Raw genomic sequence first — 12,524 nt, 5'->3', positions numbered from 1 at the left:
TACCGAATATTTATCTATCCATTCTCAACAAAACTCTCGCAGTTACAGAGCAAGCTGCTAGGGGACAAACCCACACCACGTCTTCCTTCCATCACATGCCCAGCACAAAAGATACAAAACCCGGATGTCCTGCTGCAGAGTCAATGCCACACACCAGGGAAACCAAAATCGACGTTAACCAGAAAATCTGGCAAATAGCGTCTTGAAGGCATTTTACCCATCTGACTTTCATTAAGTTAGTCGTGACCTTTCCTCAGTCCAACTTCTATAGATATCGCCACCTTGGCTTCCGGGCCGTGGTTACACAATTACTGGTAACGTTTGATGAGACACGGTAGGCGGTAGGCTCAAGGCGCTTAGTAAAGGCCATCATGAATTCGATCTATTGTGAATAAGTGATCGACCTGTGCACTTTGTGGCTCCATAACGCTGAATCCAGACGGTTCCACCCACACACAGATAAAAATGTCGACGGCCATAGTGATGGGAAGTAAATTAAGACATCGACTTCAGAGAGGATGAAGAAGCAGCGAGTCAAAGAGGAAGATGTGAAAGGACAAGCATAAATTATTTTTCTTCTTTGTCCAACTTTATCTTTCTTTACACGGTCGGATCAGTTTTTACGTCCCCATAGGATGTCATCCATGTAATCAAATAATCATTGCCTTACGCATGCCACATGATACTCTGCAGCTGTATTTTGGAAAGCCCCCGCAAGAGGTCGCCCGATCCAGTTACATCAACCGCGACTGCTCTGAAGTGTGAAGGGACAGTTTATCACCAAAGATCGCTTACTCTACCATTCCTAGATAATACATTTCTCGTTCATTATCTGTATATTCATGCACAATGTACACTTTGAACACAGGTTTGCCACCGGGATTAGCCGTGGGATGCGAAGGATTAACTTGAATGAAGCTAGTCCATTAGAAGAGAACATAAGTTAATCAAAAGAAGCAGTCCTTCTCCCACCCTGCTCCTTTACTATTCAGCAGGTACACAGGGTATAATGTTGTTGCTGTTGTGTGTGCTTGGTCGTTCTCCCCTCATTACAACGTCGTCAAAAGGGAGCAAATAAACTCAGAGAGGCTCCATAATTGTACCTGAGCAAACCGCGTTACCGTCCATAAAACTCCGAACAAACAGAACCTAGCTTTGGTTACCGACAGTCATCATGACCGTGTAACTACATCCGGGACTTGTGACTAGGGCACATGGCGACTAGAACCGTGCTTCATTGTTATAATATTATGGATATGAAACGTAATACGTCCTTCATAATGGTTGATTTGTGGTTGGAGCCTGATAACAATGAGCCGGCTGAAATACAATTTTCACTGGTACGTTCTTGATTAAAATACAAGCCCTGGCGATGTTAAAGGACGTTAACGGCTCTGGCGTGAAGTTGAAGTCCGGAAGACACAAATCAAGTCATATCCCCGAACAGTTATGACATCGTCCCCAGGGAAAGGGGGTGTTGGGACTGAAGTTTCCTTTATGTGGTATTAGTATAAATTGCTACATGGGTATGTGGTACAATGTCTACAAATAGACGAGTTCGAAATTGCTGATTATAAAGTACTTGCGACAAGAGGGTCTTTATGCAAAGGTCATTTCCGTGAAAGTGAATGCTTGGAACCCAAGACATAACGGCCAAACCGGGATAAACAGAAGCTTTATTGACACAACAAAAAATACAGTGACGTTCGGTCAAATCATCATTAACGGTCAACTTCGTACGGTCAGCTACAAAATAGAAATACGAAATAAATCTTTATGTAAAGGTTGTTTTCTACGAAAGAAAATGCCCAATATATGACAACAAAACCGGTATATATGTTATACAGTAGATTAACGAGAAACCATGGGCTCCAAAGGACGGATAGATTCTGAAACTTAAAGGTGACTAGTCCAGACGGACTTCATCAAATAGTGCTCGCAGCTTGAGGTTAATGTGAGCCTCCTTTGTGGACAGTGTGTTCAAACACTTCACAACCACTCTCCGGGTGGGCATTAAAGTCCGACATGTACAGTAACCACTGCCGACCTCTGGGGGCAACTGTTTGTCTTATTGATCCGCGCACAATCTTCTATTTGATTAACATTAGAAATCACAAAGAACGTGCTCATTACTTTGAGTTCCTTAAGATCTAAGAAGCCAACTTGTTTTAGACGTTAAGACGCATTTCATCTGGCGATAAAGGTGGGAGTTTACCTTTAGAAAGGGGCAATAGAGAAATACCGCGAAAACATTGGTCTTCTGTCACTATCTGAGCTCATAAGCCTAATTAATCCTGTCGCCTCCCCCCTCCCACTTATGTAGCAGGCGTTTTGTTGGTTGGGACAAAAACAAGTTGACTTTTGTTTCAAGTTTTATTCGACTTCAGAGCGTGTCAACACGACGCCAGTGGAGGCATGAATGGCAAGGTTGCAGGCCTCAGGGTGGTGCGGAGTTTTGTAAACACTACACCTTGTTTAAACAGCGTGTTGGCTTTCCACAGATCAGGCCAGCCGGCCAGGATTGACTCCAGTATTGTCCGGGGCACACAAGAGTAAGATTTGAAGATCAGTAACAACATTGTTTCACAGACATTTCCGCAAGGTGGGCCTCCTTTATTGTCATTACACGACCTTATTTGCATAATGGCAGATCATGAGGCGGGAACGTGACGCGTTTGCGATTTGTGACCATCGCTTACTTGATGACGACGTTTACTCTGACACATGCGTCTCTGTAAGTATAAGGTGTGGTGTGAGAAAGGACGTGTACCCTGGCATCACTGAGGTGTGCGTTGCGGGAGTCACCGCTCCACTACGTGACTTGGAGCTATTGTTTCCTGGACAACACCGTCTGCCTACTCGCACGTCTATGTGCGCCTCGTGGTGACGTGCTGTCAGTCCGGTCCACAGTAACGCAAACTGTTGCGCTGAGACATCAGCGTCACCCCGGGGATGGGCAAACTCGTGCAGAATATGGCGAGCGGAGGCGGCGCCTGTGACATGACCGCGTCGTCCTACGGAAGGACGTACAGCGAGCTGAAGCGCCAGGCGGAAAATGCCATGTCTAGGGAGAAGGACTCCTACGAGAAGAAGGTCGACTTCTACAGACGGCAGCTCAAGAAGAAGATGAACCGAATCAGCGGTACTCAGCGAGACTTGGAGAAATCTATGGTGGCCTATTCGCAGCGGATGAGGATTATCAATGAGACGAGGTGGTCGGGAAAAAGGCAGACTCCAGGCGGAGAGAAGACGAGAAGACTCCGCCTGAGTTCCCTCCCAGCTGACGGGAACGCCTCGTCCAGGCCCCTCGGACAGGTGGAAGTACCGGTGAGTTTGTTATCTGGCACGGACACCAGGGGGTCGGCTGTACGCAGTCAACCGGTGCGCCCGGCGGAAGGTGATAGGGGTCCGAGTGTTGTGAATACGTACGACTTGGTGGACGGAAACACGTCCCATTCACATGGGCCATACGACAGACTTTTACCGTCGTCTCCTAAGAAAAGAGCCGATGATTTCAGAAGGAAAGCACACGATACCGAGGACAATTCCTACTCGCCCTCAGGCAGAGAGACAGGCTCGTCACACAGAGGAAGGGACACAGTCCTCCCCGAACTGTTTGTACAGAAATGTGGTCGGGAGCAGAGTCGACACGACCCCGACACCAACTACAGTTCACAAACTGACACATCAAACTCAACATGTACAAAGACGGAAGAGAAAGACGAGACTGACAGTTCGACAGAAACGTCGAGTTCAGATTCAGGGGGAAGCGTAACAACAGGTGGGAACCGCACAACAATCAAGACGCCTAGGGGGAAAAACAAGGGCTCCAAATTATGGAGGCCACGAAAGGGGAAGAAAGTTCGGCGATCCATCGACAAAATGGACACTATTGTAGAAGAGGACGGTGTTATGGAATCAAGAACAAGCTTGAGAAGTAGAACCAGTTCGAGAAAATTCTTTTTCTACAAAGTAACCCCGCCACCAGATAGTCAGCATGACGCCAGGCACAAGTTAAGGGCTGTTGTGGTCGGGAGGAACTCCGACGTGTTTGTGCGCGACCACATAGAAGGCACAAAAGAAGAGAAACCCAAAAGTAATGCAGAAGAAAAAGAGGATATCACCAAAAGAACTACCACGGTGATCTTCCCCCCGCTGGTGGGAGAAGTGGACGAGCCCCTGTCTTTCCAAGGCAAGGCCTTCTGGAGTCCGAACGATTCTCTGGTGAGAAAAAAGCCCGCAGGACCGAGCGCGTTTTTACCTTTTCAATCACCCAAACAGACAACTATACGGGCCTCCAGAAGGTCAAAATTGAAACCTGTAATATCGGAGGCTAGTTTATAAGTTTGCTAAGTTGTAGATAATTTATGACATATTCATATTCATTTTGTAATATCAAGATTGTAACTAAGGATTACTAAAACGTTGCACTAACTGTTTTTATAATCGTTTCTCTCTTAGACACAATCTTTGATGATTTAACCACAAGATTAGTAAGGGAATTAATGAAAGCAAACGCCACAGATACTAAGTGTATCTTGTCTTTGCCCTAAGGTAACTACTGTCACAGTAATATGACTACTTTTTTGACAACAATCAGCCGTGTGAATGGTTCAGGGATTAGATAAACCTATTGTTGATTATCAAGAGATTCATTAACTAACGTATTTACACATCCCTTACTTTGGCACAGAATATCAGATAAAGACACAGTGTTGATGGACACTGGTTGTTTGTTTGTTTGAAATGTTTGGTTGTTTGAAATCCTTCTGGTAAGATTGAGATAATCATAAAAATAACGCTTCTGTGTGAATCTGAAAAGATTGTGATTAACTTTCACACCAAAAGCAAGACAAAATGTTTCGGTATAATTACAAGCAACAAAGATTGTTACTTCGGTCTTAAATGAAATATTCGAATTTTACACCTTTATTTCAGACGAACTTTTATTGGTGTTAAGGCATTTCCCATACTTTACTCTTGACATATCAGGTCTCAATTATGATATGGTGTTCTTGTAATTGATGGGAGTGAATAATGTGACGGTCAGGTTAATAACAGCTGTTCCTCCTGTCTAACCAACACCACCGGAGAGCCTTGGGCCCGTGCTTGTACACGTTTCCATGTAAACACACTTATCTGTTTGGATCTTAGGAAACTAGGCGCTTAATAACGTCCGACAGTGACGTCCCTTATTTGGACAATACTGCAGAACAGACCAGAGTCAGATGGTTAACAATGATGTCTGTTGTTACGGTGCCTTTTACCTACAAAATTGCATTTCATCTGCCAATGTCTTGAAAAAAGTCTTGCTACGTGTCCACAACACTTTCTGATTATCTTCTAATCTGGGCTCTACACGTAGCCGAGGCCTCCCCATAAAACTACTTGCCTACCGTGTGACATAGCTAACACCACTTCCAACCTTTCAGTCAGTCATTCTAGTTGTGTATCAACTTCTTGTTATCCTAGGCTTATGAAATGGGCTTAGAATTACCTTTAAGACGGGATTGGTCAACACAACATGGCTAAGCTTATGGAGACAGCATGTACTCGATATATTACCTCAGACTGTAATCCACGCGTACGACAGTAACATAAACATTAAACCATGTTAAAACCGCCGTGAATGGACATATACTTTTGCATGACGTGAGACCCACTGTACAAACTAACGTTACTTCATTTTTGATGTTAGGTTTGTCACCTCAGCTACGTTACTGTAGCTTACCTACATATTTTCCCGACATACCTGTATCATATCCGTTACAAATAGGCTAAGGGAGGGCGTGTGCGTCTTTTTCCACGGGTGACCTCCTTCCACAGGTATGGTAGGGAAGGGACAGAATGGCGTTTTCTGTGGAATACGGCGTGACTTGACTTGTATGGACAAGATATGGTTTGAAAGCAGGTCAATTTCTTCAGATTTACGTGCGTTTAACACATATTCTGTCCAGTTTTCGCTTTTCCCATGTACGCCCATTCAAATACAGCCAATGCCATACCTTGCCAACAACTCGTTTTCAGTACAACTTGTTTTGTACTGAATAAGCCCAAGTCACTACGTTAAAAACAACTGACCCCGATTGGCCCAGTGAGCTTTCCCGTGCCTTGGCGTGCCCCTGATCGCCATAATAACCCACCGGTAAAAGTGTTTGTACAAGGTCACACGCCTGGATACGAAAGACGGCTCATTTTTGTGTGGCTGTACTCAACCGTCTCACAGTTGTCATGTGGTGGAACGCGATGTGATCATGAGTGCGGGTAGAACAAACTTATAAAAGTCTGCTTGGCAGCTCAGAGGGGTGGCACATTGTACTTATAACTAGATTTGGACTGTACTAGCCAAGCGCTTTGTCAACATAGATCCACATTCGGACCTGTATTCACGCTTCGGCAAAGCTGATGTCGAAAACAACGTGGCGCGTACGGTGTCGGAAGAAAGATGGTAAATATTGTCATTATGGCAAGAGCCAAGTTTGTTCAAAAGCGCCCTTAACAACGCCCCTTAACAATTTGTTGTTATTGGCCGTGAACGAACACATACTCGTCACAGGTCGGAACTGTTACAGCAGACAGAGATGGATGGATAGAAAACAACCCGGTGAATAGGACCGTTTAGTGTTGATTTCTACACGTAACGGGAAATTCACTAATGTAATGAAGTAGATGGTCGATTCTCTTCAGAGATAGTCTAAACCTGGATGCTAGGAGTCAGAGACCGGCCTTCAGGAGCGGACTAGACCAATAAGGTCAAGGATAACAAGAACTGCCAGACATGAATTTGTGCCAGATATCATTAACTAATAACACACCGAAGGTACATTTAAACTAGTCTCTAAATTGATTTATCAAGCGCAACATATCATTCTCACTAAACAAATTCTAATATCCCATAGAATGTGTTTACTTTTCTTATCTGTGCCTAAATTGTTCTGCACACGTCCTGAGAACGGGGTTGGGATACCTGGTGACTTCATCTCGCCTTTATCATGCCGATCGGAAGAATATTAATCATCAATAAGCACAGGTGAAGCGACGTGCGTGTAGCAAACAAACACCCAGACCGTGCCGTATCTGTCACACGGTACGGGGTAGGTTCAGTAAACTCCGTGTTCGTGCCGCGTTTTTCTGACTCTAGTTACTAATAGGAAGGATCTTGTCAGCTTTACATTGTTTATCCCATGGTTTAAGTGGTTTGTACGTTTCCTCCCAGACGAATGACTAAAACATGCTTATACAGACACAAGTGCGGAGGGCTTGAACATTAGACCCTGAGAGTTGATAAAATTCCGAGGGATTAGTGTGAAGTGCTTGGTCCTATAGTCAAGCGAGAGAAAACATCCAACGTGTTTCCTGAGATATGTAATGTTTTCCACACATGATAGACGGTTGTATTGTTGCCGGGATTAACGTGAAGAGAAATATAATTAATGTTACAAACTTTAGAGAGTAGTTTGCACGTTTGGTTTATTGGACATGATAAACGATAAGTAACTGCTTGGCTTGGAATAGAAAGGATATAACTAAGGCAATGTCATTTTGACCACTATAGCCTAAGAGATACGGTTTATAAATGTAATCTATGTATACTGTCCAAGTTCATGCTTCCAGGGTCGAATTAAGATGTATACATGAATTGTGAAGTTCAATGTTGTCTAATCACATTGTTTTGTGCTTTCTCCTATTCTCCAGCAGTTTCTGTCGGGTATGGAGGGGGCGGTACGTCTGCTCCCTTCCCGTATAAGGGAGAAAGACGTAAAAATTTCCGGCCACTACTTGCCCCTCCACCGACACCTCTGCTTGAAGAATAGCTTTCTCTGTGTTTCTACTGTCACTTTTGCCATCTAGCCGTTAAAAGAAAAATTACAGAGGCACATAAACCCAAGTTTAGCTTTTCTTGAACTATGTGTGATAATGTATGAGTGGAATACATACACTTCGTACGGGTTGGAAATATTCCCACCTACGGTTCAGGATTACATTAACTTCAAAGGCAGAATGAAATTTTGAGTCTCTCAACTTGTGAATCGACAGTTGATCTGTCTGAATGCGGATTTGCCCTTTCACTTCGGTTATGTAATTAGAGGTCTAGTCGTTAGGAGGCGCCCCAGAGAAGCAACTTAACTAAATGGTTTGATACTAGCCATAGAAAAAAAGTAACGCAGCACGCATGTACAAATTTAACTCTTTTAAGAAATCACAAACATCATCTATTGTATACCTGAAACCGTTCAAGCTACAATTGTCGCGATGAATGTGTGGCAAATGATTTAACATAGAGTTCTATATCTTCTATAAGAAGACTCAATGCTTCTGCTATAATCCTGATACTTCTGTAGTGATCTAAACAGGTGTCTTAAAATCGTTTTCTGGTTGAGTGCAAGGAAGATCCATTTACAAGCATTCCTTTTAAAACAGCTTTCCAGCACACAGTCACACAGCAACTGCAATAGATGTTCACGGTTCAAATCTCTTTGATAATTCCACTGTCCCCAGGGCTTAAGCGGGAAAACGCCCTCTTGGTCAGCAGAGTCTTCAAGTCTGCGCTGTGTTTCCGAGTGGGTTGTTTCACCTTTTGTACACGGTTGGGCTGTACCGAGTGCCGACCCAAGAGCGGGCGGATCGGCTCCACTTCCACGGCCGGTGGACCGTACTCGCTCGGTCCTGACACTGTCACGGCGCCGCTAGACACGAACGACATGTTACTCTCTGTGTCCAACTTGTCCGGCACGGATTCCACCGCCCCCGAGTAACGGAAACGTTTCCTCACCAGCCGAGGCGATAACGACTGTGGTGATGGTGGTTCATTTGGGGACTTGTCTCGTCTGCCCGCCGACCTATTTCTCACTTCACTCCTGCTCCGTGAGTTGAAGAGCTGTGCCGACGGCGTTCCGATCGTGTGTGCCCTGGGACGTCTCTCAAAGAGAGGGGAAGTCGGACAACTTTGAACACCAGCTACGAAGGGTTGTTGTTGGTTCCTAACATTCAGGGCTTCAAACAACGGCGTTATTTCTACACTGCCTTCTGAATCGGAGGAGTCGTAGAATCTTTCTTGGCTCAGGTGTTCCTGACTCTTGGTGATCTTGATGTCGGGTGGCGGTAACATGTTTCTATCTTTCCTAAGTGTAGGTAAATCGCCGGTAGAGCCAGACAGTTGCCCCTTCTTCGGACGTGGAGGATCTCTGGCTGTCCCAGTGTGACTGTCCGGGACACCAACTTTGTCTAGAGCCGTAAGACTCTTTGCCCTCTGTGTTTCTGTCTTGTATCCATGAGGGCTGGAGTCGCTCGGTACCTGAAGTAGTCCCCTCTGTGCACTGATCTCCGCCATCCGCTGACTGTACCGCATCATGGAGCGCTCTAAGTCCTTTCTCGTCACGGATAGCCGTCGGAGATGCTTCTTTCTTTCCTTGTCCATCACTCTCACCTGCTTCCCCAGCTCATCTAGCTCCCTCCTCACGCTGTTGTCCGCCGCCGTCCTCGTCTCGCTGTGCCTCGCGACACCATCACAGTGGATCAGCTTCTGTATCCTACGACCGGCCATACCGTCTCTATATTCAACTCCTACCGCCGGCTCCTCAGGTTTGGAGTACACCTGTTACACACACCCCCTGCCGAGATAAATGTTCCACTTTCTATGGGGTGATTAACGGAGAGTGGAAAGACTAGTTTTCTCGTGACGGCGCCACAGCCCTCTGATGACGTACTTCCGGCGGCCGTAGAGCTTACCTGCGGATGGGAGCGGTAGCAACAAACAAGTAAACACATTGTGTGACGTAGGTAAACAAAGTTAGGGAATGGTACACATTCCTTTCACTTGAAAAGGTTTGTCGATGAGTACTTGTAACATGATTCCAGGGCCACCACCTGTAGGTCATACAGGTTGTACTTTCACTATGTTGGTGGTTAAATTCTTCGTGTAAGTACCTGAAAGAACAAAATCCTTAAAATTGTTCAACATTTTGTCAGGCAGTGTTAAGAAATACCTCCCCGGTTTAAACCTCTCACCTTAGTCATGCCCTCAAGAACACATGCAAGAAAGTAAATATTTAGAACACGGCATTACAATTCAGAGGAAGCGAGCTGTGTTGACTACCACACAACAGTTCCCCACCCCGTGTTTGTACAAGGTCTAATGACACAGCAAAGATACGGCTACAAGAGGCTGGTTTATCCCCGCGCTAGCGCCTGTTTAACAAGCTCTTCAGGGTGAGAATGAGGATGGAACACAGATGTCATCAGGCACGTTCCGGCCTGGTCATAAACTCGTGCCGGGCTGTTATAGTCGTGCTCAAAAGCCATAACTGATTAGATAATCTTTTATGTGTTATATATGACGTTGGTAACCACATGATAAGTCACAAAGCACGTCCAGTTGATGAAAATATGGATGAATATGACACCCACCCACTTATAATTTGTCACGTTTTGGTACAGAATCTATTGGTACTATGAGAACATTTTGCTTTTTTTCATCATTCTAGTTTGATACAGATATTATTTCCTAAAATTCCTGTGCGTAGGCGTTACAAGAACTCGTGTGCAACATGTTCGGTTGCCATCATGCTAATCGTTCCTAGCTCTGGTAACGATATCTTGGTATTACGTACCATGTAATTATATCCCACCCTTTTGATTTCCTCTTTCAATGAGATGACGTCATATCTTTCTCTACGAACGCACTTTCATCTTTACGTATCCAAAACACTCGTAGCTCTGTAAATAGAACAAATAACGTTTACTCTCCGTAGGCCTCCATAGCCCGTTATCGGAACCTCCCGACTCCCCTTGCCTTTTTTGGGCCACGATGACCACTGGCAAGGGACATAAAATTTTCCATTTGATATCTGATGGATGAAAACAAGAAAGGTCTAAGGTATAGGCTTCTTTCCATTACATTTTAGTGCCTTTGAATGAAGTCTTATTACCACACGTACCGATAGGCCCGGGCGTGCTATTCTGTAAGCTGTGGTCGGGATTTTAAACGCTTCACTCCCCTGACTGAGAAGAGCGAGCCGGTGAAAATCACGACCACTAATATCTCCGTGACACAACCTCTGCTTGGAGAATACAGGCGGGCGACAGTCAGTGCCTTTGATGTATTAATGACTGAGTCAACTTGAACACGTCACCGAAACAGAACAGAAATTGTCTGCCTTTGTTTCACATTCTGTTAACAAATTAGGGCAATCTCTATCTACTGACCCAGTTTTTTCAGGACCGTAACAAGAAACACAACATTGATTTTCTTAGGCCTTCTTCCATTCACCAGCGTGCGTTCCTGGCCATCTGATGGTGACTATGTACTGAGCGGCTCTTATCAAGGTACAACCCTGTCAACAGATCACCCACTCAGTGTGGAGCTAATTACTATCACCGGCCCGACCTGTCGACTGCTCAATACTCCATCATTGGAACTGTGGGATTATGTTGTCAAATGTCACAGCTTGACTGTAAGGAATCTTATAACCTGTCTCATACTTGTCCGTACAGTTGGCTGTGTTGCCATGACATTGGAGTATAGATGTGCAGCAGGTAAACATGAAAATATACGGTTACCACACGTACATACAGTATACACTTGTATCCGGAGGACCGTTTCAAACCTACAGTAATGGCTGACTGGTCCTAGTTCTAAAGCTAACAGAACAAAACTTCTTCATATATCACTATAAACATATTTCACAACAATGTTGTCTTTGACTGGCATTATTGATAAAGCTACATTCATCTCCATTGGCTCTCTGCCAGTTCCCATTACTCCTTCTCGCAGGTAACGAGTGAAGATGTCCGTTGACCTGATGCAAGACTGACTACATTTGTATGGGACAGACTAACCCCGATGTACATGTTAGCAGCTAACGGTTTACCATGAAGCAGTAACGGATGGTTTTGCTATTTGCAAACCTCTTCAAATTTCATGAGATCATACTCATTGCAAACACGATGGGTCAATGGAGGTGATGATACAACATTACATGGATTGTGCACAGCTGTATATTTTACCAAAGAATCTAGCGAAGACCTTCATATAAATCGAGGGAGTACCCCGTGTGTTTTTCACTCTTCTGGAGAAATGGAGGATGAATGTTTGTCTACTATGGAATCGTATAGCATATTCTATTGATATAACGTTATATCAGGTCGTATGACTACTGGCAAGTATAGCATCTACGTTACTGCCATGTGCTGGCTCATGTAGGACAAGCCTGCGCCACACAAGACATGGTGGGAGCAAGAACATCGTTCAGCTCACACTTACCGTTGTTTTGGTACGGAGTCAGACGGCCAAACACACCGTGTGAACACCGCACGCCCTGGTCCCTACTCACACAGCAGGCGCAACCATCTCACACTGACGGCTATATTAAACATGTCGCCGTTACTGAGGAAACACACGGTGTGTTTGGACTATAAAGGTGGATAGGTCGACTGTTTAAACATCCAGACGGCATTAGTCACCTAAATGGACGCCTCGTGGTATGTGTGTGCTTCAATAACCGGGCGTTAGCATGTGTGGAAGA

General features: G+C 44.8%; 1 protein-coding gene across 3 annotated transcripts in view; it reads right to left on the bottom strand.

Annotated features, from left to right (window-relative positions):
- Window positions 1–7,453: 7,453 nt before the first annotated feature.
- Window positions 7,454–12,524, bottom strand: part of LOC118409319 — a 53,521-nt gene continuing 48,450 nt past the window's right edge. For 2 of the 3 annotated variants that reach the window (XM_035810266.1, XM_035810267.1), the window contains exon 3: window positions 7,454–9,729. In XM_035810266.1, coding sequence (XP_035666159.1) covers window positions 8,468–9,544 — 1,077 coding nt within the window. In that variant the 5' untranslated portion in view covers window positions 9,545–9,729 and the 3' untranslated portion in view covers window positions 7,454–8,467. Of the gene's footprint in view, window positions 9,730–12,262; window positions 12,403–12,524 lie in introns of those variants that run through there. The other variant, XM_035810268.1, reaches the window with a different exon arrangement.

Source organism: Branchiostoma floridae, chromosome 2 (assembly GCF_000003815.2).
Source record: "Branchiostoma floridae strain S238N-H82 chromosome 2, Bfl_VNyyK, whole genome shotgun sequence".
NCBI classification, from domain to species: Eukaryota; Metazoa; Chordata; class Leptocardii; order Amphioxiformes; family Branchiostomatidae; genus Branchiostoma; species Branchiostoma floridae.
This window is presented reverse-complemented; position numbering and strand designations above follow the sequence as displayed.